The sequence below is a fragment of the Paroedura picta genome, chromosome 8 (assembly GCF_049243985.1).
Source record: "Paroedura picta isolate Pp20150507F chromosome 8, Ppicta_v3.0, whole genome shotgun sequence".
In the NCBI taxonomy this organism is placed as follows: Eukaryota; Metazoa; Chordata; class Lepidosauria; order Squamata; family Gekkonidae; genus Paroedura; species Paroedura picta.
In genome coordinates, this window is record NC_135376.1 from 44786094 (window position 1) to 44813257 (window position 27164).

Sequence of the window (27164 nt, forward strand, 5' to 3'; positions counted from 1 at the left end):
ACTATAGGCATTAAAAACATATGTCCAGCCCATGGGCTATTGCAAACCAGTATGCTATGCGTGATGCGAACCAATAGACTGATGCGTTTCAGCACTTGTAGGGCCTTCTTCAAAGGTCAAGTTTTAACACACACCAGTTCTTAACACACTTCACTCATTGCAATACATGCACTAATAAGGAAATACACCACTGAAAATATTGAGCAGCTTTTAGAAGAGAGCTAAATACTGAAAACTAGACATCTTCTTTCATTAAGTGACTCTGATACTTTACAGCTCTTACTTTGGAGCTTTTATTGGCTGCTGTACATATTTTATATGTGTTATGAACTGGCGTGTGTTAAAACCAGACCTTTGAAGAAGGCCCTACAAGGGCCGAACTGCATCTGTCTATTGGTTCACATAGTGCATAGCATACTGGTTAGCAATAGCCTATGGGCTGGATATATGTTTTTAATTCCTATAGCTGTTTTTTTAAAAATTGTGCACAATAAAAGTAATATAATCTTAACAACAATACAGACATTCAACCTTTGTAGGTTCTAACCATTACCAGTTGGGTTTTTTTGGTTCCAGTTCTAGCCGCCCCCCCCCCCCCCGCTTTTGGTTTTTATGTTTTATGCCTGCACCCATCTAGGAAGAATGTCATATACGAACTGGATCAAAGAGGAAGAAAGACAGAAGCCCACATGCCCTGTCTGCTGTCCCTCAGGGAAATTAGTGAGTCACTGTGGGAAACAGAATGCTGGACAAGATCCTGCATGGCAAGCAAGGGGGCAAGCACACAGAATTCCTAAGACCTGGTTTCCATTCCCAGTCTGGACAGTTTCAGCATGCCCATCTTTTTGCTTTCCCATCTGTTATTTCAGCTAATGTCATGAGTAGCTTTATATTGGTAGAGCATTTAAGAGGTCTTTGGATGAAAACTGACTGTTGGAGGGCATAGGATTTGATTAATTGTGGGGTTTCCAGAGGCTGCAAGGGGGGAAAAAGCCCTTATGAACTTATTTAATTCATGATAAATCCGACACGTAAAGCAGCTTCCAAGATGGAAGGGGGTAAAAATAAAGGAGAATGATATACAATCTGTGCATCTGGGAGACTAAAGATGCCTGTTAACATGTAGTTTAACACTCAAAAGAAACTCTGAACAGCTGAAATACCTTATAAATAGCTCAGACCCAGAGGAAGTGCAAACGTCTGCATTGTGAATTGTAGATCTTAATTACAGACAATGGCTGGTACAGCAAGTACCACAGGAAAAAAAAACACAGTGAAACAGTTGCACTGTTCATGGCTGGCAATAACTCTTCAGGAAAATATTTACTATCAATCAGTTATGAGAAAAGGGACTCCATGCTCATAAAACAGCACGTTGCTTCTCATACCAGTACCATTTTGATTCAGCATAATCTGAATTTAAACGGCTTGTTTCCTGCGGATATAATTTTGGAAATAAATAAACCAAGTCTTCTATCAAAATCTGGAGAATGTGGGAAGGAGGAAGGAAGGGGGGTGGACTTGCACATTCTTCCTTCAGTCCCTCTGCAAATAACTCTGACAAGTGGGTGGAAGGGGCAGGGGCAACAGAACAGAGCACAAAAATGTAAAATATTCCAAATTAGGGCCTCAGATCCTCAAACTCACATTTTAGCCACTGTAGAAAAGCTTAACATTGAGCGCTTTAATTATGCTTTATGTAGGCAGAACACTATGAATATTAACTAAACCTCATACCACTTCTTCATTATTTAATGCCTTTTACTTCCATTTAACAGATATGCACTTTCCCTCAAAGACACTTTACATTGCCTATGGCAATAAGGGGACGGGTAAGAGACTGGAATCTAGCACCAGAGTTCATACATCAGCACTGAGAAGAGTGCATCACCACCATGAAAGAATAGAATCATAGAATAGAATCATAGAATCATAGAGTTGGAAGGGGCCATACAGGCCATCTAGTCCAACCCCCTGCTCAACGCAGGATTAGCCCTAAGCATCCTAAAGCATCCAAGAAAAGTGTGTATCCAACCTTTGCTTGAAGACTGCCAGTGAGGGGGAGCTCACCACCTCCTTAGGCAGCCTATTCCACTGCTGAACTACTCTGACTGAGAAAAACTTTTTCCTGATATCTAGCCTATATCGTTGTACTTGAAGTTTAAACCCATTACTGCGTGTCCTTTCCTCTGCAGCCAGCAGAAACAGCATCCTGCCCTCCTCCAAGTGACAACCTTTCAAATACTTAAAGAGGGCTATCATGTCCCCTCTCAACCTCCTTTTCTCCAGGCTGAACATTCCCAAGTCCCTCAACCTATCTTCATAGGGCTTGGTCCCTTGGCCCCAGATCATCTTCGTCGCTCTCCTCTGTACCCTTTCAATTTTATCGATGTCCTTCTTGAAGTGAGGCCTCCAGAACTGCACACAGTACTCCAGGTGTGGTCTGACCAGTGCCGTATACAATGGGACTATGACATCTTGTGATTTTGATGTGATGGCTCTGTTGATACAGCCCAAAATGGCATTTGCCTTTTTTACCGCTGCATCACACTGCCTGCTCATGTTTAGTTTACAATCCACAAGTACCCCAAGGTCTCGTTCACACACAGTGCTACCTAGAAGCGTATCCCCCATCCAGTAGGCATGCTTTTCATTTTTCTGACCCAGATGCAGAACTTTACACTTATCTTTATTAAATTGCATCTTGTTCTCATTTGCCCATTTTTCCATTGTGTTCAGATCTCGTTGAACTCTGTCTCTATCTTCCGGAGTATTTGCCAGTCCTCCCAATTTGGTGTCATCTGCAAACTTGATGAGTAGTCCCTCCACCCCCTCATCTAGATCATTAATAAATATGTTAAAAAGTACCGGGCCGAGCACCGAACCCTGAGGTACCCCGCTACTCACCTCTCTCCAGTCTGATGAAACACCATTGACAACAACTCTTTGAGTGCGGTTCTCTAACCAATTCCCTATCCACCTAACGATCTGAAAATCCAGATTGCAGTCCTTCAACTTATCTATCAGAACATCATGGGGAACCTTGTCAAAAGCTTTACTAAAATCCAAGTAAATGACATCAACCAAATTTCCCCGATCCAGCAAACCTGTTACTTGGTCAAAAAAGGAAACTAGGTTGGTCTGGCAGGACCTGTTGGAGACAAATCCATGCTGACTTCCTTGGATCACCAAATTGTCCTCCAGATGTTTGCAGATCGCTCCCTTTAATATCTGCTCCATTATCTTCCCCACAACAGAGGTCAGACTCACTGGTCTGTAGTTTCCCGGGTCATCCTTCCTCCCTTTTTTGAAGATCGGAATAACGTTTGCTCTTTTCCAGTCCTCCGGGACATCTCCAGTCCTTAAAGAGGTTCCGAAGATGATGGACAAGGGCTGTGCAAGTTCTCTGGAAAGTTCTTTAAGTACTCTCGGGTGCATTTCATCTGGACCAGGGGATTTGAACTCATCCAGTGCAGCTAAATGCCTCTCGACCACCTCTCTATCTATGTTAACCTGCCACCCAGACACTATCCTTTGGCTACAGCCATCTCTAGATGTGCCTAAACACTTTGACCTGTGGGAAAAAACAGATGTAAAATAGGCACTAAGCCTTTCTGCTTTCTCTGCATCTTTCGTTAGAGTTTGTCCATCCGCACCCAACAGCGGGCCTATTGCCTCCTTTACTTTACGTTTGCTCCTCATGTAACTGAAAAATCTTTTCTTGTTACAATGGGCTTCCCTGGCCAATCTTAGCTCACTCTCAGCTTTGGCCTTTCTGATGATTGAAAGAAATGCAACCATTCCTGGACGGCAGGGCCTAGCTGTCTCGTCATCCATTCCTACAAAGGTAAAACGAATGTGGGCAAACTACAGACCCTAGCAGATTCAGAGTTGTGAACAATATCACTGAATACAGAAATTATTCTTATGTGCAAGGAAAGCTTGCCAATAGGACTCTGGAGACAGGGACAGCAGTGGAAGAGACAGACAATAAACTTATACCCCATGGTCTTAAGTCTGAAGGTTCAAAGTTTGAGCACAGTGTGCCTTAACTGTTCAAACCTGAGCCTCCTTTCTAAATGCTCCCTTACAAGTCTTCTCAGGCTTGGTCATCTGTCCACAGCAAAACCTGCAGAGATCCTTGAATCCAGTAAGGTTAATGTGGTAAAGTGGTTATAGTGCTGGACTAAGATCCGGGAGGCCCAGGATGAAATCCCCACCTCCACAGAAGGTTGCTGAAGTTTCTTTGGGCCAATCACGCACTCTTAGCCTAACCTAACCATCACAGGGTTGTCCTGAGGATAAAATGGAGGAGAGGAGAAGGTCTCCATTGGGAACAAAGACAGAATATACATAAAGTAAATCAATAAAACAGAATGTGAAACCTGTTTGTGTACTTTGGACCAACTAAGGGGTTACAAAGAGGAATGGAACAAGACCTGTGCCCTTCAACCACATCCAAGGGAACATCAATGAAACAAAAAGGCAACACTTCCCAAATTAAGTTGTGATGGGAAGTGGGGAGGTCACCCAGCCTTGGCTGCAGAAGACAGTTTCTACTTGCCTTGGGAGGGTACCTCTCCTGGATCTCGGCTGCTCCTTCCAGGAGATTTGAGCCCCCACAATTCAAAAAGCACTGCATTAGCTACATACCATGTTCCTGGCCAGTTAAGATACCACAATCACCAAGAAACATCGCACTGGCTAGGATCCCTTGTGCTATTTTAATGTAGAATCTTGCAACAGACAGAAGTGGAAAGATTTCTGGCCAATGCAAGTTGATTGTTAGAAATTAGCACACTCTCTTTGAAGTTTTTAAAATCTCTTTCACCAGAATTAGCTGGTTCTTAACAGCCACAGGACAAGAGCCTCTTGTGGGGCAAGGTGGTAAGGCAGCCAACATGCTATCTGAAGCTCTGAACATGAGGCTTGGAATGGTTAGGTCAGGCTTTCTCAACCAGGGTTTTGTACAATCTTGGGGTTTCTTGAAGGTCCAGGAAGGGTTTCCCAATCCTTGGGAAGGAATTAATTAATATTTAATATATATTTTTAAAAAATCTTAAACATTTATCAGGTGATATGACCATGTATAGAGCCTCTTGTGGTGCAGAGTGGTAAGGCAGGAGACATGCAGTCTGAAAGCTCTGCCCGTGAGGCTGGGAGTTCAATCCCAGCAGCCGGCTCAAGGTTGACTCAGCCTTCCACCCTTCTGAGGTGGGTAAAATAAGTACCCAGCTTAGTGGCCATAATGACTGGGGAAGGAAATGGCAAACCACCCTGTATTGAGTCTGCCAAGAAAACGCTAGAGGGCACCACCCCAAGGGTCAGACATGACTCAGGGCTTGCACAGGGGATACCTTTACCTTTAGCAGCCATAGGACTATTCTATTCCCAATAAAATCTTCCTGCAACAATGAGTGGCACAAAACTACATTGTTTCTGAAAATTTATTTCACAGGGTGAGTTTTGCATTTCCATTTTTGCAAAAGGCCCAGAGATGCTTGTTAGAAGATTTTCCTCTACAAGATCCTGAAGGCTCAGTTTACTCCCAGAAAATTTTACATAGCAGAATGCATTTCCCTGTGAATTATATTTCTATGTATATATTCATGGCTGCCATCCTGGTGGTAATTGTGCAAAGTGATTTACTTTCAAAGTACATGACAGAGAAAGTAAATTCTTATGTCAAAGCAGAAAGCTTTTGAATCACTGACACAGTTGGGCTATATTCACTATCTAGGGAAATATGCACTTCCTATATAAAGTACTGTACGCATGCACACACACACACACACACACACTCTAACAGAAACCCCTACCAACCTATAAATATGCAAAACTTGCTCAAGAATAAACACCCTGGAGGAGCAGGGTTTGGAAGGAACATGCCTCTTATCTGAGACCAGGATTCATTACCTAATTTTTTGTCTCTGGCTTTCTTCTCACTGATGTTTGTCAAGATCCCAAGGGAAATTAAGAGAGTTCTAATTTTTGTGGGCAACCATTTTGAGGGCACACCTTTAATTAAAGGTGCTACAAACTACTTTTAGCAGTGCATCTCCCTCCTGTTTTCCTGCCAGCCACATGTAAGTTCTGGTCAAACCAACGAGCTACGAATAGAACAAAAGCTTATCTTTGGAGCTGCTATATACCGGGAAAATTCTGTCAAACTATTTCATAAACTCAGGGAGAAAAATGCAAAGTAAGAACTCCAATGTGTTTTCAAAGAATGGGACAATTAAGAAACCCCCTATTTATACAGAAACAAAACAGCAAGGAATTAAATTTATGGTGCTCAGAGAGAATAGCACATGGAGTATCATTTGAACTTGAAGGTGGCATTTAAACATTCAAAGAACTCCCCCATCTTCCACAGTCTGGATCCATATTTCTCAGACACCCAGAGGTTTCCACTTCCCTTTGACTCAATGTTAAGAGTTCAAATTCTGACTACATCTGCAAGCATCTTCGCTGTTCCACTGATGACTACAACACAATGAACTGAAGGCTGACTCTTCTCCACTTCTATTGCAGTTGGTCTAACAATTCTACTTTACATGCCAGTAAGCCTAACTGCAGCTTGGAAGCTGTAACAAGTCCTCAGCACTCAAGCAATGCAGCACCCCTAAAGAAACATACTGTTATACAAGGAGTACAGCTCCACTTAAGCTTGACCCTTTGTTGCAGCACTGCAGATATCTTAGCCTGTATTTTGCCATACGACAATACAGTTTTAGAGAGTTTTCTTCAGTTTGGGGTGAGCAGGCTTCCTGACGAAGCCCACCAGTATTTTGCCCACGCTGACAACAGTCATTAATGGAGTACCAGCATACACACTCATTTTGTGCAACAGGCACAAAAGTGAGGGAGAAATCCCCATAGTATTGTTGTCTACCCCGCAGCCATAAAGTACTTTTTGCCAAAGTTTAGCCAAAGAAAGGCAGAACAGATATGATGCCTATATTGATTTAGTGTGCAGTCTACGGAAAATGTGGCTATCAGGAAAGTCATGATAAGTGAGGTAGCATTTTGTTGTGGGGGAAAGAGGAGGAGAGAAACAGCAAAAGTGCCAGCTGGTTTTGCTAACAGATGGCTGTGTGTACTGATCTGTCCTGCAGGGCTATCCTGAACTTCCTTCCAATGGAAACATGAAGCTTAAGCAAGGCTAAACATATTCCTTTTATACACACTGCACCGTGGCTGGAATGTTTTCCAGTCATTCACAATCCCTCAGACACAGTTCTTGTTTTATAGAGTTATATTTAGCTGCGGGGAAAGTCAAGACAGGATGCCCATTTCCCCGAGAATGTCTTTTTTGATGTGGCTGTGTAAAAGGGAACATACCCAATTTTCTATCCCTTGAGAAGTGCTGTTTTCAAATCCGAAGCTTCTTTGGCATCTCCCCCCCCCCCTTTAAGCTGGCAAAGCCTCAATACTGCACTGACATCCTTCCCCAAAACTACACTCCAGACACTGACCAGCAGAGGGGGCATGAGAGTGTCACAGAGGCATGTTACTCGCTTAGCTTAGGTCACTGCCTGGAAAGCAGGGGGCTACAGTTCAACAAAAGTAGGCTGCTGGCCCAAAAGCCCAAATACCTATTTTAGTGTTTGTGTTCTGGTTAAAGCACGCAGGCACAACTTGCTCAGGCATTGGAGCATCAGAAAACATTACAGCAGCTATAAGGCCCCTGCAATATTTTACACATTAACATGGTCATTACTAGGCCACATTTAGCAGATATGAGGCATTTATTCTGCTCAATAGGCCTACAAGATATGCTATTTGAAAACCAAAATGGGGCTTTTTAACTTGCTGTTTTGTTTCTAAGCTTTTCAACATATTGACCCCAGAAATTTAAAAAGCACTTTGGAAACTACATGCAGGAGAAGCATCGTAAGAAAAAAGTGGGAAGCTATGGGAATAACAGAAAAACTGTAGGTTTAATTATTGAGAGCTCCAGTGGATGCTATGGGTTTCTCTAGGTTAACTTGAATCTGTCCATAATAATACCTCTACATGCAAGGCAGAACACAGTGCAAGGAGCTTAAGTTGTAGCTTTACTTACTTTGGCCACACAATTTTCAGTCTTCATAGCAGTGCCCCCTAAACATACTGCTTCTTGGTTTAAGCACAGCCTGGCACAGCTATTGTACGTCTGGAAGGAGAGAGAAGAGTAGCTTTGGATAAGAAAACACTGTTTGCACAAATGGATTTCCACATACTTAGTCCAACTAATTGCATTCATGTACCACCGCTAAACAAACAAACAAACCTGAAAATAGTTTGCATTGCATAGCCATACAGATGTATTGTGCGCAATGTGCTTCTCTCTCACCTCCCCCCTCCCATCCCCTTTAAAGTGATTTGTATTCTTTAATCAAGAAGCACCATGATAGACTGGAGATCTATAGGAGAAGAAAGACGGGGGAATGTCACCGGTAGAGATTTAGAAAAGCTCAAATGTAAAAACAAAACTGGAAGACTTTGATTCAAATGTTGGTCTGAAACAGCACAATAAAATCAGAGTCCAGTAGCACCTTTAAGACCAACAAAGATTTATTCAGGGCGTGAGCTTTCAAGTGCAAGCACCCTTCGTCAGACTATGATCTTCTTACATGACAGGGAAGACTTTGAGAATGAGATATTTGAGGAACTCCAATTAAATTGCTCTGTAACAGAGATTTCTGATGCAAAGAAGTCTGTTTTACTACCTCTGTTCTTGACACTTGAACCCAGTAGGGACAAGGCACCCCAACTGCCAAAATATGTGCCCTAGTGTCTAAAGTGACTTGGTGTTACAGAAATAATGGCAACACACAACCACGTGTTTGGTATTGCAGCTTACTGTTACTTGCACTTCTTAGAAAGAAGAAGAAGAAGAAGAAGAAGAAGAAGAAGAAGAAGAAGAAGAAGAAGAAGAAGAAGAAGAAGAAGAAGAAGAAGAAGAAGAAGAAGAGGAGTTGGTTTTTATACGCTGCTTTTCTCTACCCAAAGGAGTTTTAAAGCGGCTTACAATCACCTTCCCTTTCCTCTCCCTACAACAGACACACTATGAGGTGAGTGAGGCTGAGAGAGCCCTGATATTACTGCTCGGTCAGAACACCTTTATCAATGCTGGGGCGAGACCAAGGTCACCCAGCTGGCTGCATTTGGGGGAGCGTAGAATCGAACCCAGCTTGCCAGATTAGAAGTCTGCACACCTAACCACTACACCAAACGGGCTCTCACACAAAACTTATTTCCACATGAAATTCCTTGTCAGTTATGCAAACAGTGAAATTAAGAAAAAACAGAGCTGTCAACCCATTAGAGAAATCTTGCTTGATTAATAATTCGACTTTCAATCAATTAACTGATTAAATCTGTTTGAATGTTTCTGAAGAGAAGAGGATTCTTGTTTTTATATTAAGACTGCATTATGTTGCAACGTGTACATGAAACCTGTCCTGATGCAGCTGCATTGGCTCCCAGTTGAATTCCAAATCAGGCTCAAGGTTCTGGCCTTAACCTTCAAGGCCATTTGCAGACTGGACCCACATACCTAAAGAATCTCCTGACTTACTATACCCCAAAGGACTTTGCACTCAGCCAATTTGAACAGGCTGGTGATACTTGGCCCCCAAGAGGTAAGTTTGGCTTCAACCATGGCCAGGACCTTTTCAGTCCTGACTCCCATCTGGCGAAATGCGCTCCTGAAAGAGCTGGCACAGTTTCGAAAGGCTTGCAAAATGGAGCTCTTCCACCAGGCATTTGGTTGGGGCCAACAGTAAACAACATCCAAGTTGGCCCCCTCCTGCAACGAGCTCCCCTAAGGCAAATGGATACATCTATAGGCAATGTGCTTCAGACATAGGAACACTAACAGAAGTTTATAAAGGTATTTTTATTGTGTTTTATTACTTTTTAATTAAATATCTTCTATTTAAGGAAGGGGGTGGCTCAGGCAGTGTGTCTGCCTGTCCAGGCCGGGATGCAAATGACCATCGTGTCCCAAGCCAGAAACCTTGGCTGTGACCTTGGATGCCTCACTAACTATGGAGGCACAGGTCAAGAAAGTAGCCTGCCAGGCATTTTTCCAACAGTCTAGGCTACTAGCGCCCTATCTGTCCTCTGAACACCTAGCCATGGTCATCTCCAGGCATGATTTCTGTAACTCGCTCTACATGAACCTGCCCTTGTCCCTGACCTGGAAATTGCAGCTGGTGCAAAATGCACTGGGACATCTTGAAGAACCCATATCTAGACTGTGCCGAGGCAGCTGCATTGACTGCCAGTTGCAGCCAAGATTCGGTTCAAGGTTTCAGTTTTGACCTTTAAGGCCCTTCATGGTCTGGGACAGATATATCTGAGGGACCGCCTGTCGCCCTATACAGAGCCTTGTGCTCTGTGGTACCAAGTTGTTGATCATTCCCAGTCCCAGGGAAGCTCACTTGGCCTCAACCAGGGCCAGGGCCTTTTTGGCCCTGGTGGAATGAGTTCCTGGAAGAGCTACAGGCCCTGTGGGAGCTTGTGGAGTTCCACAGGGCCTGTAAGACAGAGCTCTTCCACCAGGTTTATGGTTGAGGTCAGTGCAGTAAAATGATCAGAGGGATCTCCCTGAGGAATATCCATCACCATACTGAGCAACACTGGTGACCAGCAGGCATTGTCCCCCTTGACGCCCGGCTGGCAGTCGGCCATTGTGTGATAACAGCTGTCTTTACTTCCATGTATTATATTATATATTGTTGTATGTTATTTTAATGAGATTTTATTGGGGGTTTTATTGTAATTGGGGATTAATCTCATAACCCGCCATATATATATATATATGTGTGTGTGTGTGTATATATATGTATATGTATATGTATATGTATATGTATATGTATATGTATATGTATATGTGTGTGTGTGTGTATATATATATATATATATTAAAGTAAGCCAAACAGCTTCTTTAGGACAATCAGAAGTCTAAACTCCATTTCTGGAACATGAAGAATTTCTGCTTCTAGCTCACAAGTATGAAATGGGCAAACACCTCATCCCCAGATCACTAAGGGAAGGCAGCTTGAAATGGCAGCCAGATTCTGTGCTACAGGATGATAGCTTTGCATTGGAGTCCTTTAATACTGTTTTATACTGCGTATAAATAATGCAAGCATAAACCAGTTTGTTGAAAACTACCCTTTTGGTGAAAGCTGGCTGTAATTCTGAACAAGTTTTCAATTTTCACACTGCTGCTAGGGTAAAACATTTTAAGGAGTTTAATTTTTACAGAGGCTTCAATGACACAGGATTATCTAACAAAGTAATGGCTAATCAATAGAGGGTTTAGTTGTCAGGTGAAACATATAACACACTAAAAGGGATTGATTGCTAGGCTCCTCCTTATTTACTGGAAGGTATATATTTAAAATGACACAAACTTGTTACCAAGGTGCATTCCTTTAACCTTGCAAAAGCTGTTTGCGATGAGCGTTAAGCAGCCTATAGCAACAAGCACACTAATGGAAAAAATATCTACAAACCTCCAGCTAGCTCAAATCATGTCAGGAGCAAGAACACAGTAAAAGTAACAGAGTAGTGCAAAGCTGCCTCCATACCCAGGCAAGCATTTTAAATACCTGCATACTACTATGCTGCTGCTTAAAAAAAAAAAGTGTCTGAACCATTATTCAAAATTACCCAATTTGTGCAATTGGTAAAAAATTACATAATACGTGATCATGCCAAGGGATTTGTTCTGTTTGATTTTTGCTGATTTCAGAATACTGTTGCAGAGATGGAGGAACAAAACACCAAGAGCTAGGGTATAAGGAACACATATAAGACAAGAAAGCTTTTGAAGCACAGAATGATTCATTTGGACTTGAATCTTGCGTAAACTATTAATATACTTTGAACTTTTTCTCAGCAATCATATGAACTAGATAAACTGTGGAGTTTTTAAGCTAGAATAAACAGGTTGTTTAATCACCATCTAGATTCCATAATTTCATATAAATTATTAATAGTTCTGCCTACATTTGACCGTTTACACACTGGGAACTTCACTGTCCCAGCTCCCATGCAGGAACACAAATCGGGGGCGGATGAGGCGCACCGGGCCAAATGCTCCCCTTTGTGAGTGCAGGAAGAGGTGGGGCAACCTGCCACGACTAAAACTCCAGCCTGCAGCCCAGCATGAAACCTCCAGTGCATAAGCGGTCTTTGACCCACAAGCTTCAAAAGTGCCTCTTCACACATCAGTTTTTTGGATGTACATATAAAATAAAAGCATACATATAACAAGTAGGCATTTGAAAATATGCATCATACAAGCTTATTTGGAGAGCTAGGATTGGCTGCAGCTCCTGCGTGACAAACCCAACATGGCACAATGTGCACAAAATGGCAACATGATAGGTCTAATGGTTAGCGCACTGTTTAAATGCCCCCAGGTCTCCTAGCTTTCCATCTAAAATAGAGGATCCTTTCAGCAACTCTATGGCATTTAAATGGAAAGCAATTTCTTTGGCAATTTGTCTGGAGCGTCCTTCTCTCTGAGCCAAAGACCACTTTTTAATAGATGCAGCAACCAAAGTATTCAATAACATTTTTTCCCACCGGTCAATAATTACATGATTTATCAGCGGAAGATAACAATGTAATAAAAACGCAACAAAAATACAGTAATGCAGCCTTCAAGTCATTTCCAGAGACAAGATTATTAAACTCTTTTTTTCATTGTTCAAACAAGGGCTTTTGTAGCAAAGCACCAATTGCTGAACCGTAAGAAAATAGTTATGAGGCTCTGAAGAATTCAGCAGAAGTGGAAAGTTATATAAACAAATCACTCCTGCAGATTCAGAGAGACCGCTTTCATCTCATTTATGTGGTCATAGGAGACTTCCATTAATTACCCTTAAGGTCTTTCATACAGACTACTTTTAAAAAAGGCAATTTATTTATTTATTTCCAATGAGGTGCTTCTTCTCAAAGTATTAAATAATCCCTGCAAATTTAAAAGCGTTTTTATAAATAGGTAATTAAAGGAGGAGGGTGGAAATTAAGTCAAGCTGCAAAACATTACCCAGAATCCACTGTGTTTATTATTTCTATATTTAAGGCTAAATTTCTAGGCTCCATAACTCAGAACACTTGTGAGGAGAGAGAGAAAGAGCTCTGCAGGAAGGCGGAAAGACAAAATATAGGCTCGCCAAACCAAAACTGAAAAAGTTTACAGAAATGTCCCAGAAGCTCAGTTTGTCATATTGCAATTACACCTTGCCTACTGTGGAGCCAGAGTCCCTAATGTTGCCACTAGAGGGAAGAATTGTCTTAACACATGGCAATAGTAGCGAGGGAATGGGTTTTCCTGAGCAATTTCTATAACAATGCTCCCTTGGCTGTATGTACCTTCTAATTACTCAGTACAATTAAAATGACTAACCTAAAAAAAGAAAGAAAAAACAAACTGGGAGGGGGGAGGGAATACTCAGCCCATTCTGAGGTTTAAGATTTTGGTTTTGCTTTTATTCATCAAAGCAAGAAAAAGGGGGCAACTCCAGTCTCTGTCCTCAGTGTCGCCCCTCTCCCCAAGTTATTCAGTGAAGCAACATCGACAAAAGGAAGGAGAATTGAATTGCCTGTAAAACAAAACCTGAAACAACAAAAAAATGCACACCAAACAAACCCCAAAACAAAAGAGAAATGTCGTGGTATTTAGCCATCTGGTAGCTGCTTGAAAACAAATTGTCCTCCAAAGAGCAGAAATACAGTATGTTTTCTCTCAGTTCACTGGCTTATGAATCTGACTCTTTTTTGAAACAGAAAAGCTACTGTGTGTGGCAGCAGCACACTTTTACTTCGGTGCCTCCTCATTTAAAGGTCACCCTCGCCACTTGGGCTACGGCGCCCTTGCTCCAGGGACTTCTCTGAAAGCACCTACTTAAAATGCTTTGGATTTTCTCCCTCCCAATGACAGCTTGCCTTGTAATTGCCAACATTCAGAGGCTTAAATCCTTCATTTTATAAGGCTAGTCATTAAAAGGGAAGATGGCAGACAAGTCAGTCATTTTTCTTCCCATTGACAATTGGTGACATTTCTCCAGCAGTGTGCAAGGTGTTGAAAACCTGGCAGCTGTTACCTCCTGGGATGGAGCTCCTTTTTCTTAATCCTCCCCTTGACAGTTTAACTCAGTGGGTCAGCACCTTTAAAGACTGCAAAGTATCACTGAAGTGGATGGCCGGACTTGAATTACTGCACCCTCCCCAATCAATGTAAACCCTCACCGCAGGTGAAGCGCTCCATCTATAGAGGTGCATGGGGGAGGAAAATGTAATGCCCTAAGCCAGATGGGTTTCATCTTGTGCTTTAAAAAAAAAGAAAGAAAGAAAGAAAGGAACAAGCTAACAAGGGGACAACCACTTTGTTAGCTTCTTGGCCTCTCTCATGGCTCTGAAGCCCCAGGGTTCCAGCCACACACAAGAGAAAAGAATTCAGCATACACATAAACACTTAAAGAAATATAACTGGGGAGAAGGCAACATGCTGTTTTCAAAGAGTTGAGAGTCCTGTTCAGAGCTTTATTTATCACTACCCACGTTCACTGGGCTGTAAGTGGACATGGAAACAAAAGGCCAGGAGAACAGACAATTTTTGCAATTTACTCCATTACAGAGGGATGTAGAAATGCAGCGCATCTGACAGACCCGATTAGCATTAAAACAGGGAGAGGGGAAAAAACAGTGGATTTTTATGCTGTGTGACATCTCTGCTGAGCAGTCGTTTTCTGCACATCTAGTGTTCAAGGTATCACAAGATCGTTGGTATAAAACTAAAGAAGTTCCAAAGAATTGTAATTTTTAACAGGAAAGCCCCCCCCCAATATTATATTTGAGATGCTTACTTTAGTTCCTCTGCTGAGCCTGTTTTTCCTACTATTAAACACTGATTGAAATCCCCCCCCCCCATAATTTTAGTTCTGACGCTTCCTTCACCTTCTAACAGCTACTCCACAGTTCAGAGTTATGCCATGCAGAAAAAATGGCATTCCTTTGAACTTTCTAGTAGCATTTTCTTTTTTGCCAAGGTTGCTGAAGAAATGTAATTAATACAATTGAATTAATTCATATAGAAATTACCACAGGAGTTCAGAAACAGAAGCCTCTCTCATTCTGTCTTTTCCTCATTATAGACTGCTTATACTTAAGTATCCTAAGGTTAGGACCCTGAACCTCCTCTTCCCCCAGTAATCTCAACACATGTCAGCGATAGAATTCCATGAGGAACTGCTGAAAGAGGAAAGTGGGAAAAGAAACAGTTCTATGGTGGGGGTGGAGAACTGAGATGGCGATGGTTGCCTCTGTCTAATCTCTATCTAATGTGAAGGCATTACAGAGAGGCATGATCAACAACACATGTCACTGCAATCCTGCTGTCCTCAGCACTTCCCCACATGGCATCTTTTGACAGGCTTTCCTCTCCACAGAGCCTCCTCTCTACCCCACAGGACAAGCCTTGACAGCAAAAAGGCACATCATTATTACTCCATTTAAGCAAATGGAGAGGCTTTCTTTAAACAACCTGCATTGTGCCAATCTTTTAAAAGAGACAGTAGGGCAATCAAGTTCAGGGCAGACCCAGACAGCTGCCCTGTGACCTATGCCTGCTGACCCTTACTATTCATCCCTTTCCTCTGGAGTATCAGGGCAGGCTCCTGGTGAGTGACCACCACAATAGACAACTACAAACCAACAATAATATGGTTCCTGCAGAAAGTTTGGGTTGGGGGTGGGGGAAGTCCAGATGGCACTGCAATAAATTTACAAATCTTCATTCATGGCTCTGTATAATACACCGAAAAGCCAAAAGGCTCAAAGGTCCCTGGGGAGCTTCCCCTTCTTTTTCAAAGCTACTAAGCCCCAGTTCTTCAGAAATGGAGACGCAGCCCTTAACATTACCAATGCCTGACCTAATCAACCTACCATTCGGTTCAGTGCTAAATGATGGGTTCTAAAAACTAATTATTGTCTTTTGGCAAGGCCCTTGAATTTAAAATGGAAACACACAGGTTAAAAAGGCACTGAAGCATTTCAAAGTCTCTTTGAGAAAGGCTACACACATGCACGGAGCAGGTCTCAAACCAGGAGCCAGATTCGATAATTCACACATTTATTTTTAAAATGAATCAGATTAATCCCATGTGTGACCTGCTGGTCCATCTGTATTTGCTGGACTTAATCGGTACTCTTCTCACACAATCTTCAGCTTGAAGTATGAGAGAGATAAATTTAGTTTAATTTTCAACAGATCAAGCTATCCATTTTCCAAATGGACCATCTGGATCAGCCTATTAAAATTAATTTATAACTTAGCACTGAGAAAATTCGTTTGTTAGCTTAAACATAGTTGCCAAAAACTTTGTCCCTTTATCATGGTTTTCTCAGACTTCACTCAAATCAATAAGACCCCAATTTTTATCCTAAACCTTTCTTCATAGAATACTCTGCTTACTGAATCATATATGTTCCTCTGAGCTGTATAAAGATTTAAATAAGTTTGTCTACTAACATCTTCAATACAAGAGAAATTGGAAGTGGTCAAAAATAAAGGCCACCATATGGTACATCAACACTGGAAAATGTGTCTCCATTAGAAAAAGGTGTTTACTTTGTAATGCATAACAAGTAGGACTGTGCATCTGCCATGTGTACACACATAAGGTGGATGAAACTTACAGTAGTTCCCTAGCCTATACTCCTATAGCTTGAATATACACTGATGCTGCCCTTCATTACCTACTTTTTTTTCTAACATGGCACCTATGTAAGAAAAAGCAATGGTAAACTGACTATTAGTTACACTGTATTTGAAGTACTGGTGGGTCATCATGAGCGCTGATCTGTCATATATGGGTTACCAGGAAAAGACAGCAAACAGTTTCTTGATATTTAGCAAGAAGGAAAATCTTGGTATTCTCACAATAGCTGAGGTTGTCAGCCAAAAATAAAGTAGCTGAATACAAAGGAATAGTTTTTAACTTTTTAATTTTTTACTTAACAATCTAAATATTAAAAAATAAATAAACCTATAATTACTACATTTGTCTATTCTCCTTCTCCCCCCCTCCCCGCCCCTCATTTTGTTCCTTCTTCATGTAACTCAGCCTTTCTCAGCATTTTTGACCGTTGAGAAACCCCTGAAATATTCTTCAGGCTTCAAGAAACCTCAGCAGTAGTATGACTGGGCAGAACATGGACGGGAAGCATAGCTGTGCACATGCCTACCCGGGGCCCCTCCCCTTTCCACCCCATCCAGGCCTAGCATTGGCCATTTAGGTAGGGGTGTGTGTGGATTGACATGACCATATATGATCATATCACCCAATAAATGTTTAACAAAATTTTAAAATATACTTAAAATGTAATAACATCCATTTGGGAAACCCTTCTAGGGCCATTAGGAAACCCCAGGGTTTCATGAAGACCTGGTTGGAAAAGACTGATATAACCAGTAAACTAACGAAATTGTTATAATGTCAGAGTAAACATACTTTTATGTGGTTTTTCCCAATTCTGAGGTTCCCACCCCCCCAAAAAATTATTACAAGCCTTCAATGTTCCACTAAAAAAAATCATCTTTTTGTTTCCCTTGCTGTGTCAGTTTGTTAACAATTATAAGATCCTAAGTTTGAATGGGAAAGAATGATGTGAAAAATTAGGATTGACTCCTTTATTGATATTTTATGTTTTTTAAAAATCAAAGTTTACCTTGAAGATTTTTGCCAGTCTGTATTTCTTTGCCAAAGAAAAGAAATACAGGCTGGCAAAAATCTTCAAGGTAAACTTTGATTTTTTAAAAACATAAAATACCAATAAAGGAGTCAATCCTAATTTTTATCCATACTGATTCTGGATTAACAGTGAATTTGCGTGCTTGAGAATGAAGCAGAATATATCTTTAACCTATTTTTACAAGAAAGAGTGACAACTTTTATCAAAAAAGTAGCATACTAGCTCCTCTGTGGTAATGCCTTCTAGGCTACCACCTTATGGAATAACAACCTGCAGGATTTGCCATTGCGAAGAGCCAGCAAAGCCTTACATTTACCTTTGCCATATTGTCCCTGAAACTGTCTGAAACCTTGCTTGGTGTCAGATCAAGCTTGCTATGATTCATGGTTAAAACAGATTGCCAAAGACAAGTCTGTGTTGGGCATAAGATAAAAGTATAGCAGATAGGTAATGCTGGCACAGAAAGGAACCATATCATTTGCCTAACCCACAGTGCTTCTCCTTATAGATTAAAGCAAGATGGCCTGGACAAAGATGTAGCTTCCATGTTGTTATGAAAAACTGTCAGTGAACTCTAAGGTACCTTCTGATCGTGAAAGTGGGCAAACTTGTCCAGCAAAAGACGGTGATGCAAGCTTATACGGTTTCTGTCTTTCGAATTTCCCAGGTAGGTCAGAGGACTCCATATCTTTTGAATGAAAGAGCCAGATAGTTTTTGTAGATCAAAATCTACTGCATACCTGCCTGAGTGCGTTCTTCTCTGGAATGATTTTCCGAGGGGGCTCATCATTGTTACAGTCTTCTCTCTCAGAGGAATTCTATAAACAAGAATGGAAAAAGAAAAAAAATTAATGTATTCCGTCCCTCAACAAGAAAGCAAGAGAAGCCAATGTTACCAACAATGCCTTCTCTTTTATAAGTTAATTTCTTTTAATGACTATTTTCCCTAACACATATTTAGATATCTGCATTTGAATAAATATGTGAAACATGAATTCTCATGACATATCAAGAATCACTGAATAAAAGCAGTGAACTACTAATACAATTCATTATGACAATTACCTATACAATTAAATAGGCTATTAAAATAGGCCTTGTGCTCTGCAAATTTGAATCTATTGGTTGTCCCTGGTCCCCAGAAGGCATGCCTGGCCTTGTCCATGGCCAGGGCCTTTTTGGTCTTGGCCCTGACCTGGTAGAATGAGCTCCTGGAAAAGCTGAAGCTCTGATGGAACTATTACAGTTCTGCAGAACCTGCAATATGGAGCTCTTCCGCCAGGCATTTGGTCGAGGCCAGGCCAGGAAGATCAGGTCCCTCCCTGTATAGGCCATGTGCTGGTCATCTGGGCAGGAGTTACCCCCCGAGATCATGTTGGGGTGCTGAGTGTTGCTGCGGATTGTTGTGGGTAGGAGGGGAAGTTTTTAGAGGGGATTTTGCCGCCAGTTGTATATTTTTGTAATTGTACTTTATGTGGTTTTAATGACGGGACCCAAACAGTTCCACAGGGCCTGCAAAAGGGAGCTCCTTCACCAGGCATTTGGTTGAGGTCGACCCAGACCATTGCTTCTAATTGGCCCTCAGCTCCCCCCCCCTCCTATTACGAGCACCACTAATCTGCCTAACCCACGGGGTCCCAGTAAGAGTTGAGCTGAGGTTCCTTTGCAGTTCTATCATATTATTATTGCTGTTATCATGTTGGGGTTATTGTTGTTGTAGTGTTATTGCTGTTGTCACATGTGTTACATCAAGTTATCTTTATCTGTTTCCTGTTCCCTGTAAACCGCCCTGAGCCTTCGGGGAGGGTGGTATATAAATATAAATAAAAATAAATAAATAAATAAATAAATCTGTAAAACGCTGCAAACCAGCAGAATCCAGGAGTGGCAGCGAATAAATGTAACAATAAATAATTAAAATATTGTAGTCAGATATTCTCCAAATTCAATCCGGCAGTGTCACAATGTTCTCCTACAGAGCTAAACTACTACCCCTACCAAACTTGACAAAGGCACTTTATGGGACTAGAATTATGCATATTAAATTAACATTACAACAGAACAGCTATTTGTGTGTGAAGGACTAAAAAGTAATCCAAACACTGGATTATCCAAATTATTGGAAATAATCTTCATTGGTTATTATAATCTTCATTGGCAAAGGACACAATAGTACTACATGTTTTAGAGCAGAAATGACAATGATATTTTGGTGGTATTATAGGCAGGTTAAAGGCAGCTTTCTCAAAACAAGGGACCAGGATCCAAGAGCCATGGAACTAATTCTACATACCCAATAGGGCACTAGGGTATCAGCCATCTGGTGCTATACAGTCTCCTGAAACATCATTGTATTTATATAACTGCTGATAATTGCTGTGATTTTTGCATACAGCTTTAATGTCACTGCAGTTACAATGGTAATGCACCATGTACCATTCCTGAAGGTATCTTTTAATACATTTGAACATTCATTTAGGTAAATTTCCCATGTGTTCAGTGTCTTTGGTGTCTACTAGCTGTGATAATAGTACCGGAACCTAGGAAGCTATCTCCCATTGGTCTGTAGCTCAGTATTGTCTACTCCAATTGGCAGTGGCTTTTAATCTCTTAATTCTATATTAGTCTCTTAGTCTCATATTCACTTAACCAGTCACAAGGCTCTTAGTTGTAGGCTGTCAGTGAGCTACAATTGGATAGACTAAAACCAGTGGGATCTGGGTTCAGATCCACCCTTTTCTGTGAAGTCTTGGCCCACTCACTCAATATTAGCTGGAAGGAAGGAAGGAAGGAAGGAAGGAAGGAAGGAAGGAAGGAAGGAAGGTGGATCAAAAGTATAAGATCCTCTACCAGTGAGCTATAGCTCTATCTAACATACCATGATTTTAAGACTGACAGCACCACACCTATCTCTCATTCAAAAAAACTTCTATCAAAGGTGAGTGATAAAGATCTGAAAAAGTAACAGAAAAGGAGAACAAGAGTCAAGACAACAAAAAAGGGAGTGAACAAAGAAATAGATTCACTGTGTTTTTAGGCTCCTATGTGAATGCTACTATATAGCAACAAACTTCAGAAAAGAATTTCTTCTTTACAGCCCACTTTCCTCTTTGCCCCATTAGCCTTTCTTCCAGGTCAACCTCAGCACCAAAATGTCATGGTATTCAACAGCCTTTATGTTGCCTATCCCAACATGCTTCAAGTTTACCAATTTCTTCCCTGAAAGTAAACAGCTAATTTGAAGCCTTTGTTTAATTCATTATCTTTATAGGTGGCAAGACTAAGAGGTTGGCTGAACAAAGACCAGACAATGACTGCCAAGTGCATATGGTGGCTCACAGCTTGCTATCGCCCCATTCTACTGCACCAACACAGCAGACTATTAAAGTGGAGCGCTGCTCATGCACTTTTGTCAGCAAGTTAAGTTACGCTTGGCAAAAGGCTGGAAGTCTACAAAACATTACACTCCTTAAGAAGCAGCAGCAAAAAAAAAATGTAACTGAGGGCTTAGAAAATGTTAATCCTTCCTCCACACCATAGGCAGACAAACAGCTTATTCCTTGTTGTTATTTGCATCAGTCCAGCTCCCAAGTTCTTTTCAATAGCTGGTACCCTTTAACACTACTATGTAAGCATCCTCCTTGCTAGGCATTCCAAGTGCCTGGTGAAAAGTCCTCCCCCACCTGCCTTCACCTTTGGTTTGGGCTGATGGGAGAAAGAGTGGGAGTGGAAACTATGCTGGGCTACATGCCAACATCATGGGCAAAACCCTGGATGTGATGTTAGCTGAAGCTCTAGAAATGTTACAGTTATACCATAAAGTTTCTAGAACAGCTGACACGTTGGCACCATAGCCAGACTAATGACTGGACTGACAGCAGCACACCATCCAATGGTGTGTCCTGTCCTCAAGGCACGCAGGAATGCCAGGCCACAACTTGGCATCCCTATTCCTCTCTGAGCTGCTCACTGAACTCAGGGCTGGAGATTTACTTCAGCAAGAAGCTGAAGAACTCAGAATAGCAACAAAAAATTATTGATGCCTTCCGGGCAGCTAGTAGTGAAATTCAAAAACCCTAAATATAATATTCCAGGAGCGATGAGAGTATGCATCAAAAAGTCTCCAAGAGCAGTTGCTACAGACAGACTTTCAGTTACCAGAAGTTTCGTGGAAGTCCAAGAAACAAAAGGGGTTGAAAATCCAGACAACTGACTGCTACTAAATTTATTTTCATGACTGACAGGCTGCTTTCCTTCTAAAGGTTTCTTATCAAAACAAGCAAAGGCAAGCTGGCTCATACTATAAAATATGGAGTTGCTCACAACCGACCTTGCACGATATGTGCATCTTCATCCATGGACCTCAGGGCACAACTGTGAATCTTTCATGAGATCAGTTTAGCTCACAATATATGCTCTTGTGATCCTTGCCCATATCTATACAAAGTAAGCTTCTTCAGGTTCCAATATGCTTAGCTTGTTCTCAGGAGCCAGTGATCAGGATTATCCCTTAACAAGAAAACACTTGTCAGGAAGAAAGTAAAATGTGATAAGTATGTTATAGAAGAAAGAAAGAAAAAAAAGACTTGGACATTTTGAATTCCCAAGCCTCTCTGATCACACAAGATTTCAATGGAATTTCACCCCCATTCCCTTTCTAGCACATAACTACACATGGAGCCCTCCACATGGAGCCCTCCAGAAAATTATGGAGAAGCTAAACATGTGAATGTGGTTTGAGATTCTCATTCTTAAATTAAAAAGGTAAGCGGCAATTTAAGTGCTACCAGTGAGGCAGACTTCCGTTTCCCAAAGCTGATAAGAGAATAGCAGGCTATCAAGACTGTTCTGTATTCTTAGAAGGGAAACAGGCTATTAAAGAGTCTTGGCAGATCTCATTTGTGTAAAAAGACTTCATCCTGTAATTAATGGAATACTCTTGCATGGCATGGAGCCACCCTAATACCCAGTGCATCTTTTTTCTTTCTTTTTTTTTACTGTGGATGTCACCACAGCACCCAAAATATCCCCTGCTGTTCACTGTAAACATCTATATAACTCTATTTAGAATTTCTTATAGCCTCTCCATCTAAACCAACACCAGGATCAGATGTTAGATGGAGAAAAGCATGCCAAAGAACGCTAATCTAAAAAGAAGCACCTTTAAGATGGTCTTATGTCTCACAGCAGGCATCACAACCATGCCAAGTGGGGAGGTGGTTATAATTTTTTTCTGGGGGTGGGAGGAAAAGGGACTGCCCTTGCCAATTTTCATCATTAAGCCATACAAATGCCGCACTTTTTCAAGTGTGTGTATGAGAGTGAGAGAAACCATGTCGATGCATAGCACACTTTTTTATGCTTTCAAATCCTTAATCCTGTTTGGAGCTGTCAGTGGGGGTTAATGGAAGCTTTGGATAGGAGAATTCCAATCTGGTTGGCAGATGGATAGGTCGGTTATAGCAGCATAACTATGTCTTGCCTGCAGGCACAATTCAGAACACTGTTAAAGCAATATAAAGTCGCTGTCAAGCTGAACCATTTGGATCGGTAGCAAGGAGAAATAATAATAAAAGGAGTTCATTTCTGGGCCTTGCGCGTTCATGCTAGTATGCAGAAACTGATTAATTGTCATCCTGTGCTGGTCGGCTGTACCTCCGATTCCTACTTCTGGAGTAGATTTTGCATGCTAATATAATCATTCTCCCTCCTGAGACATTAGCAAATAATCAAATGAAAAACAGGATCATAATTTACTGAGATTCGGGCAATTCTCTATGCAAATTTGACTTGTTATTGCTGCTGCCTCGTTAATCTGAATGCCTTTGACAAACTCCTTTGATTTATGAACTCATGACAACTCCAATGTGTATATATTTTGCTAGATTGACATTATCATTAAGAGTGGGTGGACTGAGCTCACATGAATGGCTGATTTTATTCGCTGGTGTCGGCTGCTCAACAGCTGAGCATCTCCTTTGCACAAAGCCCCCAAGCACAAGGCTCTTCCCATCTACCCATCCATTCATCATCTCGATGTTAATTGGCCCAGGCTTTAAGCAAATTTTCAACACGATTTAAAGGCACGATGACACTGATTACTGACCCTCTGCCATACGGTGCCTATTGATTAACCTGACAGAGATGATGAGCTTGAGGGAAACTAGGTGTGTGGGGACCTCAAAGGGGAAAAAATATATTGTTTATGTAGGCAAAACACTTGTCGTGATCCCAGAAGCCAGAATTTGTGCAGCATAGGCCCTTAAAACATGATATTGCCATTAAAACTTGCATCCAATAAGGAAAATTCATATGGCTTTGGAGGGGAGAAAACAAGTCACAAATACCTTGTCAAATGCAGTCCCTATTTTCACAGAGCTCCTGGTAAAAAGCAAACCTCTTCTAAGCAAGTAGGACTTATGCAAGCAAATACCTATGAATACAGTAGTTCAATGTCCATGGTAAAAGATGGGGGGAATGGACACATGGGTAGGGATTGTGTGCTGTTCCATATGAACATCTCTGAAACACAACAGCAGTGGCCAGTTTACAATTAATTTCATAAGAAGCCTAAGGACAATCTAAAGGTCAAACACAACATTCCACATATTTAGGCAGGCTCACTCTTTGTTTCTATGTATTACAGGACAGTTATTTGCATCCCAACTGGATTGCATCATCCTGTGGGACAACACAAAGGGTAAGAGGGCTATGAAGAACCATTTGAATTGGTTTTGTAACTCTGCAACAGTATAGATTGAAGGAGTGGAATAAATGCCTATCTAACAGCTATAGGGGAGCAAAACTTCAGTAGTCTCTTTCCAATAACCTCTGTAAGTGATAGATGAGTCCAAGAGTCCCTGGTACTGTAAAGGGACCGATAGCATCCCGATTTCATAAATGCAGTTTGGCAGTTTATAAATCTCTGCTATTTCAAAAGCTGGAGTATGAGAACTGACATTCTTCCTGCCAAAACAAGCATAAACATTGTTACAGAAATTACAAGCTCAACACCCAATTAAACCAGTGAGGAGGCTTCTGTTTCATGTCCTAAGAAGAGCAAGTCCTTGTGTGTCAGCAAGTGGCATTTGCAAAGCTAGTGCTCCAGGGAGAAGAACCAGGTGACAGAATCAAACCACAAGACAAAACTACAGAGCAGTTGTGCCCCACAGAAATTAGCCCCAACAAGAGATATAGAGAGATGGATCACAGTAGTTGTGTCTTTCTTCTGCAGGTTGCAATTCCTAACTTCATGTAAAAATTAAAAGCTTGCGTCCACTGTAAAAGGTGTCTATTTCAGCTAATTTGGCTTCCAATTTAAAACATAACTGTTTCATGTGAATGCAAAAAAGCATTCCCATCTTTGATGGAATTTTGGACTACTACAGAAATGCAGTTGTTTACTGAGCTATTCAGACACATTTTCAAGAACCAAACTAGCACTTAACATGATGTGCAAGTGTGATTGTACTATTCTTTTCTATGTTTCTTTCCCCTAGAGGCTCAGCTGTTCTATGAAGTTAATACCACACACACATTTTTCTAGTAATTTCTAAAAATCTCACATTAACATGCTTGAGTACAATGAAACAGGATATCAGCATTTGAAAGTTAGGGTGCTGTCTGTTATATGATTTCCCAATCATTCTTTGTAGATAATTTATTGAAAGGATTATGATAAAATGGTTTTAAAACTTCTGCATTCTGTTCTTGCATGTCTAGAAGTCTGCATATATATGAAAATAATATTTTCAAAAATTTCAGAAGGATCTGATAATAATCTGACAATTTGCAAAGATAAATAAATAAAGATGATTTTATGAGTAGGAAGGAATGCTTAATAACTAGCATACTTCCAAGAAGTCAGTCCTATTTTTTATTTCTAGGAATTTAAGAAGAAAAACAACTAGGACATGTAAAAATACTTAAATGACACTACCTGGTAATGGCCTTTTAGATTCATTTTTGCTATCATCTTATTTACACAAATCTTACATCCAGAGAACCGTTGAATATAATTTTCTACATATTAAGGAAAGAACATTTGCTTCTGCTAATCAGGACATCTGGTTATTTTTGTAGCTCAGACATCTGCATTAGGCAGAGCTGTTTCTTCATTTTGCCTAACAAGAGGTTATATTAGAGCTACAGAAATCTTAAGGAATCAAAATGCATTTTTGAATATTCTATTCTGTTCAAATACTTTTCAAGAGCTGTTCAAATACTTTTATTCTCGACTACAGATTTTTTATAATTGAAAAATCTAAGTATTTCACAGTATAGTTTTGAACCAACCATAAACATGCTTTGTTAGTATGACTATATGGTTACTTTTTTGTTGTTGTTAATACCAGCTTCCTACAGCTTCTCCTCCATGGTAATACTACTGTAGTTGTGATTGGTGTGTTTAAAATAGCAAAGTGTTGTAATACACAATTTGTGGACTCACATTTAGCCTGAAAAAATAATATATAATACCATAGTATTATAATACTCTCCCCCAAAGTACAAATAATTGTCAGCTTGTCTGCTCTGCTATTACTTTTTTGCTGGAACATGTAACAAATTGAATTCCAATATATAGAAGTACCAAATTTAAGAAATTGCCATGTCTATTGTTCTCTCTGCCATGTACCTTTAAGCATTTAGGACCATTGGTGAAGCTAAAATGAGCCATTTGCTTGAGCTCATGTTCCAAGTGGTAAAGAACAGTGTAAAGCAGGTTACGAACCTACTGTAAAATGTCAAAAACATTTTTCGTCTACTGACAAGAGTTAACAGGATCCAATCAGTCTGGTAAGTTTCCTTTTAAAAAAAAAACTTTTTAATTAAAATTCTCTAGACACAGATTCTTTTTCTGTATTCAGTATTTATTATAGCTTCATCTGCATGGGAACTGCAAGCCCTTGATAAATGGATTATGAGGTTGGCTAGTTTCTCTACTCACTCTGTACTCTCTCCTCAAATAATATTTTCTAACTTCTGCCACAAAATTTCTAACTGAAGCATACATAATAAAGACTTGCTACATACTATGTTAAGATTTCAAACCTAATCACCCATAAGTTACCAGGAAATCATATTTGTTATCACCCTTTGGTTCCAATCACCACAAAACATACTTTACACTCTCTATGTGTTTTGTTGCCTTACATTCCAAAGTAAGTCACCTCACCCATAACCCACAAGATCATCTTCAAGCAGATGGCAATAATGGGCCATAGCCAAGGTTTGGAAATGGCAGCTGGGCCATTACACTTGGATGACCCTGCCAGCAAAGACAAGGATTTGGACATAAAGCTCAGCTCAAATGAATCTTTGCCATATGCAATAGAAGGTGGGGATTTTGTGACTCAAGAACAGTTTTGGTTTCAATCTTTCTCAGCCCATCTACTTGTAAG

The 27164-nt window shown here is 40.8% G+C and overlaps 1 protein-coding gene across 11 annotated transcripts in view; it reads right to left on the reverse strand.

Moving 5' to 3' along the window:
- BTRC (beta-transducin repeat containing E3 ubiquitin protein ligase) overlaps nt 1–27164 on the reverse strand; it is a 138643-nt gene that overhangs the window by 61026 nt on the left and 50453 nt on the right. For 4 of the 11 annotated variants that reach the window (XM_077349496.1, XM_077349497.1, XM_077349500.1 and 1 more), the window contains 2 exons: nt 18504–18581; nt 8069–8158 (listed from right to left, as the gene is read on the reverse strand). In XM_077349496.1, coding sequence (XP_077205611.1) covers nt 8069–8158; nt 18504–18581 — 168 coding nt within the window. Of the gene's footprint in view, nt 1–8068; nt 8159–18503; nt 18582–20641; nt 20696–22093; nt 22227–27164 lie in introns of those variants that run through there. The other 7 variants (XM_077349498.1, XM_077349503.1, XM_077349505.1 and 4 more) reach the window with 4 other exon arrangements.